A 14,221-nucleotide genomic window follows, 5' to 3' on the forward strand; every position below is an offset into this window, starting at 1 on the left:
ACCGACGTTATGGCAATGGCTAAGTGAGGAGATATTGCCGAGGACGGCAATAGCTCGCGAGGGGGCTGTGTAACGTCGGTGTCTTTTGGACTGAGTGCTAGCCTCCCAGAATGCAATGTGTGTGAATGCTGGTTTGTGTAATGTCGGTTTTAGTTAGTGTATTTGTGTTTTCCTTGTCATGTATGTGTTAGCTTGTGTAGTCTTTCTTTACGTTGTACCTCATGTGTTTTACCCGGTGTATTGTATGTGACTACCCTGCTTGTGTATCGTGCTTGTTTTATTGACTTCCCTTGTGTTTCTTATGTAGTGGTGTCTTGGTCTATGTGTTTGGCTGATTCCCGCTTCTGCGAATAAACCTTTTGATTGGACAACTGTGTGAGTCGCTATCAAATCGTTACAATACTGTGTATATAAAACTGATGGGTTTTCTTTTGCAGGCACACCATGTGACAGATTTAAGCAACATGTTTTGAAGCATAAACTATATGTTGTGGTGTAATGTGGGAGCATAGACAGTAAGAGTTGGTGTGGGAGTAGTGAATTGATGCACATGTTTGATCTAAGGATCTTGTACAAATAAAGTTGTCCGTACACGTAGGCTAGCCTATAATCCTGCAGTGAAACTCCATTGCAAGCGGTGGCAGTAATGCATAGCCCAAGAGTATGTTTTGCTAACCACGAGGAATTCCATTCACCAAGAAACTTATCTCTACGACGGTGTTCTCCACGGGAGTTTGAGCAACGTTGGTTCAAGAATAGAAACGTTTGCGAGGATAAACACTTTTTCACGTTTTGTGCGACCTAAACAGCAGGTTAACTAACGTCTGTATGCAGAGCTTAATTGGGTTACTTGAGCCTACTTGAGGTAGGTTACGTGTTTAGACACATTTCTTGATCCTATGACGTTAACTTACAGCTTGTAGGCTACAGTCGAACATAGCCCTAGTTAAGTGATGGATAAGCCATGTGTATAGCCAAATAATCGTTCAACTGCTTTCTGTTTTCTTCAAAGAAGAGAAACGATCTTGAAATGCATTTTGTTGTTTTTGTGTTTGATTTATAGGCTATAGAGAACATTGGATGGGATCATCGGTGCGTTGTTGGGAACATGGACCACGGACTTCAGTTTAGTTCTGGCAGTAATGTTAACGTTAAAACGCAGCAGGTTGACCTGCCTAACGTGGTGGTGGTGGTGAAAGAAGAAGGTATAAAAGAGGAGGAATATGATCTTAAGATTGCATGTCAAGGTGAAGACGAAAAGCCCTTTGCAGAGCTTGACTGTAAAACTGAGACAGACTTCGCAGGGTCCAACGTTACTTATCCTACTGAAACATGGACAATGACGGAGATCGAAGTGGAAATCGAAGAAGAGGACAAAGAGCACAATTATCTGCCGGAAAGTAAGTCATGTCAATTCACCCTAGAAAACACACACACACCTTCAATTTGCCATAATATCTACAGATTTTTTCTCTTTGCGCTGATGTGGTTATTGGGGAAAAAAAGCTTGTAGTGGACAACTCACTGTACAGTAGGCTAATTCACAGCCGAATCCTGGTTATTCCCTTACAAACATAACTGCAGTTATACAGTGCAGTGCAATAATATTTTCATGTCTAAAGTATTTCATGTCTAAAGTATTAGTCCAAAATAAATATTACAATTTGGCGTGGCATTTTGGCTCCAAAGCAGCTGGGAGGGGGTGGTGGTCCTTGTACTTTGTTTTTGTTTTTTAATAGTGGCATGCTTTTTAGAACAGTGACAGGCTATAATTGCCCATCGCTGGCTGTTGCTATCACAACATCACAGTTAAACAATAGTCAGCTGTACTAATCAGAGGTACCTGTCTATTTTTATTCCATAAATATATTGTTTTTATGAATGCGCTCCAAGAGCTTCCATTAACTGCCATAGGCTACTGCAGTGCGGTATGTCTGTCAACAATAGGCCTATTGCAAAAACCACGGTTCGGGTGCGGAGAGACTTGTAACATCTCTCTGAGGACAGTGGGGTGAACAGTCCGTGGTTGGGGTAAGAACAGTCTTTGATGATGCTGCACACTTTAAGCAAGCATTGTTTGCCCTTGCTAGCCTTGATGTAAGGGAGTGAGGAACCAGTGCGTTGGGCAGTTTTCGCCACCCTCTGCAGTGCTTCCCGGTTGGAGGCAGAGCAGTTGCCATATCATACTGTGACACAGTTGGTGAGGAGGCTCTCGAAGGTGCAGCGGTCGAGGTTCACCAGGATCTGAGGAGACAGGTGGACCTTCTTTAGTCTCCTAAGGAAGAGGAGCAGCAGTGCTGTTCATGTAGAAAGCCCCCCCCCCCCCCCCCCCGTGTTGATGTTTATGTTATAAATATGACATAAACATCAACACAAGCATTTACAAAGCATGATTATTGCAGTACTTGATCAGGATTATTCATGATTTTCTTTCACCTTTTTCATTTACATTATTAGTAATTATTACTTACATTATTGTTAGAAATTGAAATGAAACAAAAATGAAATGGCACAACACACACAACAGAAAATTATTATTTTACATACAAAAAATCCCCTGTGGGCTAAACTATAACTATTTAGAATGTAAAGTGCTGTGCATAAGTTAAGACACCCATGCTAAAGTTGACTAAAAAGAGGAATAAAAAATCTTTTGGAGATTTTAGAAATGCATGATACATTCACAAAGAAAATTGATGTCCTTAAAGGTTTGATTTCTCCTCATTTTTTTAAATTAAGGCATTAAGATCAATTTCCAAAAGATTTTATTCCTCCTTTTAGTCAATTTTAGCATGGGTGTCTTAACTTTTGCACAGCACTGTATAAACTATATAGACTTCTCTTTCATATCATTACACTGTATTGGTGCTGTGCAGGTAGAATTGAGTGCCTGTCACTTTAAGGCCGTGACGGCCCGTGAGGCTTGTTTGATTCTCACGGTTTTAAGCTAACTTAGAAGCGTTGTTGTGCATGGTGCATATGTGGATGAAATGAATTATGTTTTCCATGTCATTTGGTAAAATAAATGTTCAAAAGCCTAATAACTCAACGAAAATCTATCTTGGATCATAGGAGATAAGTGTCTTGTAATGATCATTTCTATGATTTTGGTGAACTCTACAGGAATTACAAACTATCTCCAGATGTAAATGGTTGCATATCCTATTAGCCTACTCAAATTCAATTAAACTCACCAATAGGCTAGACCTTAGTTTTTACAGCCTAGGTATGTTAGCAACACAGGGCTTGAAAGCAAACCAAAACAATGCATGGAATTTATCTGGGAATAGGCTACTGGTTTGAGCTACCTCGCTGGCGTGTTTAATTTGGTTCCTTGGTAAACATAATGTCATGCTACGTTTTTTGCACAAAATTGCGTCTTCTAATATAAACATAAACACAAACGTAATCTCCTGAGGAATCCCTTACTGCGCCTTCAACGTTAGCCTACTATTATTTGTTGACATCAAACCTGGAGAGGAACGAAGGGCAGCTGTTCCCGAAGTTCACTTGCGTGTTTTTTTTTTTAATATATAATTAGGCAACATTTTTAGCCTGGCTAACGTCAGACCTCATCTCATTGAGATGGGGTCTGGGAACTAGGCACTCATTTTCTAGTATTTGAAACATGGTTTACTAATGCCCAGAGCCGTTTATTGGGCGCTACGAATGTCTATCAAATGCGTCTGTACATAGCTTCATTGTGTCGTCATCGTCTTGCTGCCCTCCCTCCGTTCTGTGATTTGTCCCATAACTGAGGCGAAAATTTGCTCCATGGAATCCAGGCTGCCTTGCAGCGTGAATAAAATCACGCGCGTAAGGCAGCATGGGAAAACCCAGGCTACAACATTTTTGCAGCGGCGTTTGAATTCCAGGACTGCGGAATACATTGTAGGGGAAACACTGGTGTTGCTATTGTCAAGGTGGGACAGGGCAGAGTGAAGTGCCGTAGAGATGGTACCCTCTGTGCTTCTGTTCTGACGGTAGGCGAATTGGAAGGGGTCCAGTGAGGGTGGTAAGCAGGTCTTGAGATGGGCCAGGACCAGCCTCTCAAAGCATTAGCTGCTCAGTGCATCACACTAGTGATGGGCAAATGAAGCTTTGATGAACCACTAAACCACAGCAGTGTGAAGCTAGCAACACTAATGAAAAAATCCAATATGGCTGCCACATGTAGATTTTTCAACATAAAAGTCCTTTCCCAAACCAGTATACGTAACCAAAAATATTGGTTTGCTAAGGACTTTTATGTTGAAAAATGTATGTGTGGCGGCCATCTTTTTGCTTTTCAACTAGTGTCGCTAGGTTTACACTCCTGTGGTTCAGTGGTTCACCAAAGCTTCATTTGCCCATCACTACCGCACACACATCGGTGGTGGAGAGTGTGTGGAGCTGGTGATCTGCAGAAACCACAGCCTTGATGGCCACCTCCTTGTTGTCCCTATCAAAGCGGCCAAGTGGTTCAGCTTATTAGGCAAGGAGGTGTGGTGACCGGGGGGGTGGAGTCAGTAATTTTGTAATCTGTGATGGCCTGGATGCCTTGCCACATGCGTCCGGGGTCCGAGTTGTTATTGGAGTGATCCTCAATCCTGAATTCCACCGCCATGGCCGTCGTTGCCCCTTGGGTTGGCCGTGATGCCCCTTTAAAAATCAGAGGTTTACAGGCCACTGTGGCCTTGGTGCCCCCTTCTTTCAATATTCTGCTTTGCATCCAACTAATAGCGTATTTTATTAGCCTATGGCCTGTCAAAATATGATTAAATTGAATCATAAATTCTAGGTTCTGCGCCTATCTCCCTACCCATTCATTTCAGCGGAATACTTCACGAACCCTTTGTTCAACACATGACAAACCATATCAAAATAAACAGCAGGCCTTACCGAACACAAAGGTGTACAGCAGTCCCCTGTACAGTTAGTCGTTCCAGAGTAATCCAGTTTTGAATTTGCAGCAAATTTCGACATGCATGTCTCCAAATTTGGGCTTTAAGTTTCACGATGTGTTTACATTTTTCTACATGATTTCATAACAGCCCAAATACAAAATAAATGTTACAAATACAGTCTAGATGTCTGTAAATATTAGATGATCAGATGATTTACAGTTCTATGTAATATGTCATGATTTTGTAATGTTTCATACAGTGATGCAGGTCTACTGAATAGGCTAAATACAACTTTGATCATTTTTATAGCCTACTACTGTATAGTTAACTTTGGCCTTGGTGCCCTGACATGTGGCCTTTGTGCCCCCCACCAAATATGCCCTTGCCCCTAAAATGGTGAAATTCCAAGCCTGGAGTCTGAAAGTCTTTGCATTACATCAAATTTTCAAGTTTATTTATATAGCACATTATTATACAAAATGTCATTCAATGTGCTTAAAAGAAACAAAAATAAAAGATTAACAGTAATAATAATAGTAATTAATACAATAAAAGAATAAAATAGATCAAGATAGATATGCGAGTCACAAATGTGTTTGATAGCCTGTTATCGCAAGTCTTTTAGTCTTGGCTCATGCAAATAGTAGTGTGGGCAATTTATAAAAAAAACATTGATGAACTCTCTCCAGCACCAAACAGGAAGGGGTGTGGCCTAGCTAGCCTAGATGATTACATCTTATTAACGTTCTTAGAAATTATTAATATTTCATGTGACACAATAACTCGATGACCTGCCGAAAATACTTCTTTGGATCTAAACACTTCACCTGCTCATGCTACATGATTTAATTTGATGCCGACATGAGACTGCAGGTTGGGGGTGTCACTAATGTAGCAATGCTGCAGAAGCATGGAAATTTGAATCCCTATGGTAGTGTGGGTCGTTTACAATCTTCATTGTGTTGCTGTTGATGTCTGGTGCATGATGAGAAATAATTTAAAGGAATCTAATTGCAGTAGTCTGTGTAATCTGACTTTAAAATCTGTGACTTTGTCTTTAGATGTGGGAGGGTGTGATGGCCTACTGTAGACTTTCAAAAATCTTTTCAAAGTCTTCTGATATATGGGTGTCATACTTGCCTTTTTTCTTGTGGCTACTTTCACCCCAAGGGACAATTTATTTTGTATTAAGTATGTCATTAGTAGTTTGTTTTTAAATAGGGAAATGGCTTGCATTAGAATATATTTCTTCTCCACATGGAGTTGACAGTGTAGCTTAAACCACAGGCATCATGCTCTGTTAGCAACTTTGTTGGTTGCAATGCAATTGCCCATTGCCAACCAACTAATTGTGAATCAAATTAAATGGTTTCTCCTCTTTGCAAACGTAGGCCTAGGTGTGTTCATACAGATTCATTTAGAAAATGCTGCAAAGATACTGCATCCTTATGTTGCATAGCTACTAGGCTATTTGTTTTGTCTCAGCCGATTCTTGTGTAGTGCACGCATTCTCAGACCTGTCACCTGTCACTCATCATCGTTTGGGAGGTTTTTTTAATCATTCCTGCTAGAGATGCGTGGATGGGCTATTATTTCAACTGTAACCGCATAGCAAAACTTATCATCCATCCGCACCAACGTTTTTTGACCATTTTTCAAAACCGCACCACCCGCCCGCCATCCGCTGGTTGTTTTAATGTATATGGGTGATGCGGTGCTGCTGACGTGAGGCTAGAAAGCTCTTGCCTGTTCTAGAAAGACTGATCCAATGCAGCAAATATATTAAAAGGCTAAAGTCCCACATTGGCTATGTTGTAGCCTATCCCCAGAATATCAGCAGCAAACTCAGTCTCTGTCTCGCAAAAGTCTCCAAATAAAACGCACATCGGCCTGTAGCCTACAATTTTATCATTGTAATAAAAAACACAATTTGGCACATCATTTCAACATGCTGCTATTTAGCCTACTAATTAATGCCTATTTTACTTTATTTTTTGCAAAAAGAAAGAAATCCTTAATAAAATAACAAGTCATTCACATTATAGGCTACTTTACGCACTGTCATGTCAGGGTGACACTATGACAAGCCTGTTCTGAAGAAGACTCCCATTCATTTTGACTGCATGGGAAGAGAGCGCGTCTTTTTCGATATTAAAGAAACGCCGACTCTATTCATTCCGAAAGTCCACCGCACAGCAGTGCAACGTGCATGTTCACATTTTTAGTAACAACCGCCAAACTTGCTTGCTTGCCTTACACATCAATAGTTTTCCGACTATTTTTCTTACCTTCTTTTTTCCGCTGTAGATGTTACTGAGCTTGTAGAAGTTTTAGCTCTTACGTTCTGAACATCTCACACTGCCATTGCCCGATGTCAGTTCTGAGTCATATCACTCCATAATCTGTCTCCCTTTTACATGCCTATTCCCTGAATGGTAGGCTACAATGACTATGTGTTTTATATATAATATCGAAACAAAATAACCCTTCTACGAGATGTTTAGGCCTCCTCCAATACTGGCAGCTGGGCTCATAGGTTGCAGATTTGCTTAGTGGCCTACCAAGGCTCTGCAACGAGACGCGACATGGGAGATGAATCCTCGGTCAACTTGCACTGTAGCCTATTCTACTTTCTTATTGCACACTGGAGAGGAAAACATGCTGGTAGGCTACGATAGGCTACTTAATTTAAACTTTGTTACCTTTAGTGTGTGTGTGTGTGTGTGTGCGTGCGTGCGTGCGTGTGCGTGCGTGCGTGCGTGAGGGGTTGCTCAGTGAAACATCAGAATACACCAATTCCGCGACACCGTCTCTGATAGATAAACAAAGCAGCATGCATAGAAGCAACTAGGCCAAACTGCCTGATGAAAATTTGACTATTTCAAAGTGTGCTCGTTTTTTTCGGATGTAGGTAACACAATTTAACAATGTATAGGCTATATTTTTTTCATTTGATTGGTTCAACCGCCACCCGCCCGAATTTAATTAAAATATATTTCCTCACAGCATCCGCTCGATCCGCGGTTTAACCGCGGAATCCGCGGCTGTAACCGTGAACCGCGCATCTCTAATTCCTGCGTTATAATCATCAGCCAATCAATGTGTTCACTTCAGTCAAGCTTGTGCATGAGTAATGATGTCATCCATAGCAACAAAGACTCACTCTTAGTTTAGGAGTTTTTTTTTTTCTTACTAAGAGTAGGTGTGAGAGACTTTGTGAATTAGCCTTGTGAGACCATCCTGATCTCGCAAGCTCCATTTTATTTTACTGGCAGATTAGTCTGGCGTGACTACGATGGAGAAAATTTGGATGCTTTGTGAATACGGCCCCTGAAGGTTGAAGAACAACAGTTAGAATAGATGACCTGGGGTTGTTTTATTTATCTATCTTAAAAGACTGAAAACAGTACAGGGCTCCAGAGTGCGACCAATTTGGTCGCATATGCGACCTAATTTTTCAAAAGTGCGACTAAAAAAAATCGGAGGTCGCACCGGTGCGACCAGCTATTCGAGAGAGGAAAAAGTGTCCGCATTGAAACTCTACCTTGGGTTCAATAACAGACACATATTTGGCCAATATCGTGGTTTAAACAAATCACAGATAGTGAAGGGCGGGACCTCCCCTCTGATTGGCCGTGGCCCAGTGCCTGTGTGTACATTTGAAAATGCGTGTGCTGCAGAGAGAGAGGTCAGAGACCCGTCAGATAAACAGAGTGGATGTAGTTGCATTACAGTGTGGTCACATATGCAGAGATAAATGTCCCCTCTCCCCACATATTCCCTGCATGTATAACTGTGGTCATTGTGTACGGTGAATTGAATGGACACATTTAGATCGAGCATGGCAAGTCATTGCAATAGCCTATAATAATAGGCCTACCATTTCGTTACTGCATTAAGCATTTATGTTCTTATTGAAAATTTTAAAATACTAAAATTAAAAAGTAAATTGCATTGTGGGGCTGTCAAATGATTATTGCAATCATCATTGCAAAATCACATAAAAATCCCCCAGGCTACTTGGAACATCTCTTTAAATTGTGCTCAAATACATTTCTATGGAAGATGCTAGCATGGCGAGCTGGTTTAGCCAAGGCCTAAAGATCATGAAGGATAGTATGTAAGACATTGAGCCATGAGATGTGCAGTTTGAAGCCCTTAAAAGATGTGCACTGTTAATTTACTCACTGTTATTTTTATTTAATTCAGCTCAGAGAAGCACTTAAAGCACCAACACTTCATTAAGTTACTTTTCTTGTAGAATTGTAAATCATAAGTCATAAGACAACCTATATAGGACAGTAATTAAGGAAAAAAAGTGAACCTGCTGCGGTGTTAAATGCGATGTGGTTGAAAGTTTGGGTGCACCTAACTTTTGTGCTGGTGCACCTAAGAAAAAAAAGTTAGCCGCACCAGTGCAACCAGTGCAAAAAGTTAGTCTGGAGCCCTGCAGTAATACATTAGAAACATCCTCTTCCATGGTCAGTTTGTTTAAACCAGCCAGGCCCCTTATCTGTTGCAATGCTCAACAAATACATAAATACTAACAATTATACTTTGTCTTATTTATTAATAAATACTAACAATTATACTTTGTCTTCTTTATTAATAAATACTAACAATTGTACTTTGTCTTCTTTATTACTATAGGGCAATTCCATGGAAAAGTAAATTTTGTGTAACTTCCATAACGCCAATAAAATGTGATGGTATGGTATGATGTAAATGATTACATGAAATTTGAGCAATTGCTATTTTTGGCTGAAGAATGTACATGAGAAAAAATGCACAAAAAATGAATTATCATTCTCATCACACAAATGCCAAGGCATTTCACTGGCGATGTGACAAAAAGTCAATTTTCCATGGAATTGCCCTATAGCAGTTAAAGTAATCAAAATATGTGATGTTATTTGATCACATCTTGAAAATTAAGTGGATATGGTAACTCTTCCAAAATATCTGTGTCATTCTAAGTCTCTAACTCTTCCAGGTGTATCAGACCACTCGTATGCAATTCAACAGAAGATCCGTGGACAAAATGATGAACTCAACCTGCAACTCGAAGGAACGCTGCACCACTGCTCAGTCTGCAGGAAGAGTTTCACGACCCTCACTAAACTTGAGAAACACCAGCAAACACACTCTGTAAGCATGAATGAAAAGAAGTTGTCATGCAGCAAAGCCCGCAAGAGGAGTTTCACAGCTCTGACAGAACTCAAGAAAGACCAGAAAACACACTCTGTTAGGGTGAATGAAAATGATTTGTCACAGAACAGAAAGCCACATAAATGTGCTCATTGTGAAAAAGCATTTACAAGAGCCACAGTACTGAAGCAACACATGCTTGAACACGTTGGAGAGAAGCCTCATAAATGTATTCTATGCGGGAAAGGGTTTTCACGAATCTCACAACTTGAATTTCATATACAAACTGAAGAAAAGCCTCTAAAATGTATCCACTGTAGAAAAACTTTTATTAAAAGTTGGGACCTGAATCACCATATGCTTAGTCACACTAAACCTCATAAATGTGTCAAATGTGGGAAAGGGTTTTCAGAAATCTCAAATCTCAAAACCCATATGCGTTCACACACTGGGGAGAAGCCTTATAAATGCGGTCAGTGTGGTCAAGGTTTTTCACTTAGGCCAGCTCTGGTATCCCATAGGATGATGACACACCCTGGAGAGATACCTCATAAATGTGCCCAGTGTGGGAAAGGATTTTATATGATTTCATACCTTAGATCCCATATGTTGATACACTCTCAAGGGAAGCCTCATAAATGTGCCCAGTGTGGAAAAGCTTTTTCAAAAATGTCAATTCTTGAAAGTCATGCGTGTACACACTGCTAAGAAGCCTCATAAATATGGCCAGTAAGATTATTTACTAACATCCATTTTCATGTAACCCTGGATGAGTTGTAAGAAATGTAAATTTAGTTTTTGTTTCCCATGTTAAATAAATGTACAATAGGGAAGAGGGTTTGATTATTTATGTTTATATTGTTGTATGTTGTATGTATATATGTTTATTATTTTATGTTTATATCCATGTAAATGTGTAGGAAATGTACTCGTTTTTAAGTCTCTGTTTCTATTTGTTTTATTTAATTAAAACATATGTTTTCTGGTTTATCCTCATTTGTGAATTATTTTTTTGAATAAATATATCCAGAGGTGTCATGGGCCTAATTCAATGAAGCCCCTATGAAGGAAGGTGCCTTCTTGATAACCCCAGTGAAATGCTCTTGAAGGCTGTTCTGATGTTCTTCTATTAGTGGTAAACATCCTAATGGAGCTGCATGGCTTCATTCTCCTAACAAAACAATGCCATAGGGCTCTTGTTGTAGGAGGTTTACCACTTACTCTGAGTTATCTTACCCAGGTTTGTCACTAAACCACGTACTTGGACCCCCCCTTTGACTGTAAATAGACCTGCTTGTTCATTGGCTGCTGTGTGAAGTCCAGTAGCTCCTTGCACTAGGAATTCAACATCTCCGGTGTATATTTGAAATCTATCTACATCTACATCATACAGTGCAACCGGAACGTTTTCAGACCCTTTCAAGTTTTCCACATTTTGTTATATTTCAAAATTCATCTTAAAATGGACTCAATTTTTTTTCTCATTAATCTATACAATACTCCAGCACTCCACAAAAACAGTGTGTTTTGTAAATTTATTAAAAAAAAATAAAAGACTGAAATATTCCATATTCCACTGAAGTATTCAGACGCTTTGTAATAGACCTCTGAAGTTCGCCTACAAAAAAGCTGCCATCTTTGACATCCGGTATCTGGCGATTTTTCCTATGGGGAAATAACATGGGGATTTTGAATTATCGCACCTGTTAAACTCTCGTGGGTATGAAAAAGTCTGAAATGCAGACGTTTTCCTGAACACACTTTTGTCCTCTGCCTTCGAGTGGATACTGTGATCTTCGGTATGTGAAGGCGGCACACTTAGACTTTTGCTACCCCAGAGCTAACTTGCAATGCAACTTGCCATAGGGAGTTAGCTTCAATTAACAACCGGAACTCCTTATATGGGCAAAGATGGCCGTTTTGGTTCTTTTTTGTAGGCGAACTTCAGAGGTCTATTACGCTTACAATTGAGCTCTGGTGCATCCTACTTCTATCATTTGTCCTTGAGATGCTTCTGCAACTTGATTGGAGTCCACCTGTGCCTAAATGAATTCACTGGACATTATTAGGAGGCACACATGTCTATATAAGGTCTCACAGTTGGTGCTGTATGTCAGAGTGAAAACCAAGACACGAGGGTTGAGATAATTGTCTGTAGACCTGCGAGACAGGGTTGTGTGAAGACACTGAAGGATCTGGGGAAGGGTACAAGAACATTTCTGCAGCATTGAAAGTGCCCAAGAGCACAGGAGCCTCAATCATTCTCAAATGGAAAAGTTTGGAACAACCAGCCTTCCTAGATCTGGCCGCTCAGCCAAACTGAGTAATCTGGGACGAAGGGCCTTGGTCAGACAGGTAACCAAGGACCCAATGGTCACTATGAATGAGATCCAGAGTTCATTTGAGAGGATGGGAGAAGCTTTAAGAAGGACAAACATCAGTGCAGCTCAGTGCCTGGTTTCTTTCATACATACCGTTGGGAATTGAGGCCAAACAGTTCAGTCTTCGTTTCATCAGACCAGATGATTTTACTTCTCATGGTCTGAGAGTCGTTGAGGTGCTTTTTGGGAAACTCCCGGCAGAAAATGGCTTCTATCTGTCATCTCTCAAAACATGTTAAAATAGTGTGATTAGCAACCTGAAAATAAAAAAAATCCCGGGGAACACCCCCGGACCCCCGTGTTATTATTATTAGGCTATTATGACTGGCCTGCCCCCACTGCTAAAAAAAATCTAGGGGTCACGGTCATCTCAAAAATGGTGGGAACGTCAAATGTAACAAGTAGGCCTATTCATGGGTTTCATCAGGTCCCTTTCCACAGGTGTATAAAATCAAGCACCTTGATTATCAATGCAGGCTGCATGGTGCTTTGATACACCTGTGGAAAGGGACCTGATGAAACCCATGAATAAGTCAGAAGAGCTACATATGCGACTGATTACACATTTAATTCACCTGAACAGTGTTTGAATCCTGTTTGTACTCACTGGAAATCTTGGACCTAGCAGTTACTGTGCAAAGCACAGATTCCATTTGTGTTATCTGTTATCACAGATTTCATTCCATATTAGCCACCATCAACCAGCCAATGATGTTGTTATGCATGTACAAAATACAACATTTGAACACCCATATTGCTGCTGTTGTAATTCATTGTATACAGCTGTTAATGTGATTACTCATATTTCAAGCCGCATTTCTCCGGCCCCTCAGTTGTGATGCTTTTCATGAACTGGCCCCCATTACAAACTAATTGAATAGCCCTGCTCTACACCAAGGAGGTAGGTTTGGTCTCAGCCTCAGCGCTACGCCAAGGAGGTAGGTTTGGTCTCAGCCTCAGCGCTACGCCAAGGAGGTAGGTTTGGTCTCAGCCTCAGCGCTACACCAAGGAGGTAGGTTTGGTCTCAGCCTCAGCTCTACACCAAGGAGGTAGGTTTGGTGTCAGCCTTAGTGGGGACACACCCCCAAATAACCTCAGCGCTACACCAATGAGGTAGGTTTGGTCTCAGCCTTAGTGGGGACACACCCCCAAATAACCTCAGCGCTAGACACCAAGGAGGTAGGTTTGGTCTCAGCCTCAGCGCTACACCAAGGAGGTAGGTTTGGTCTCAGCCTCAGCTCTACACCAAGGAGGTAGGTTTGGTCTCAGCCTTAATGGGGACACACCCCCAAATAACCTCAGCGCTACACCAATGAGGTAGGTTTGGTCTCAGCCTTAGTGGAGACACACCCCCAACTCCTGTTGTCGTGGTACCAAAATATTTTTTTTCGATACTGATACCAAGTGTAGAAACTTGATTTTGATACTTTTGAGATTATTAAAAATGTATTTTATTTGGGGTACCCACCACCTTGACGCCATCAGTAATATTGAATATTGTGTGATCATCAGTGGGGATCCTTAATTCACTTTGATTGACCCTCCGCACACACAGAAAGTGGTGATGTATGTCAAGTTTTTATTTCACATTTTGGAATCTTTATATATGTTGTTAATAATTTATAGTATTTTATGATTTATGAAACATTTGTGGTGTGTGTCTTATTGAGTGCCTGTCACTTTAAGAAGAATGTGAACATAATTAGCTTCAGTTTCAGGTTAGTGGATATAGTGCAAGGATATGTGGATTTAATTCAGCATGTTGTCCTTGTCATTAAAAAAGAATGTTCAATAAACTAACAAGTG

General features: G+C 40.6%; 1 protein-coding gene across 1 annotated transcript; it reads left to right on the plus strand.

Annotated features, from left to right (window-relative positions):
* Positions 1-721: 721 nt before the first annotated feature.
* LOC143136117 (uncharacterized) lies at positions 722-11,221 on the plus strand. Its single transcript, XM_076296623.1, has 3 exons — positions 722-865; positions 1,064-1,400; positions 9,880-11,221. The coding sequence occupies exons 2-3, from the start codon at positions 1,109-1,111 to the stop codon at positions 10,740-10,742; spliced, it is 1,155 nt and encodes a 384-aa protein (XP_076152738.1). The 5' UTR covers positions 722-865; positions 1,064-1,108; the 3' UTR covers positions 10,743-11,221.
* The last annotated feature ends 3,000 nt before the right edge of the window (positions 11,222-14,221 follow it).

This window comes from Alosa pseudoharengus, unplaced genomic scaffold (genome assembly GCF_046254945.1).
Source record: "Alosa pseudoharengus isolate Yale_2024_CS ecotype anadromous, Long Island Sound unplaced genomic scaffold, YU_APseudo_1.1 YU_APseudo_1.1_scf_1, whole genome shotgun sequence".
NCBI lineage: Eukaryota > Metazoa > Chordata > Actinopteri > Clupeiformes > Clupeidae > Alosa > Alosa pseudoharengus.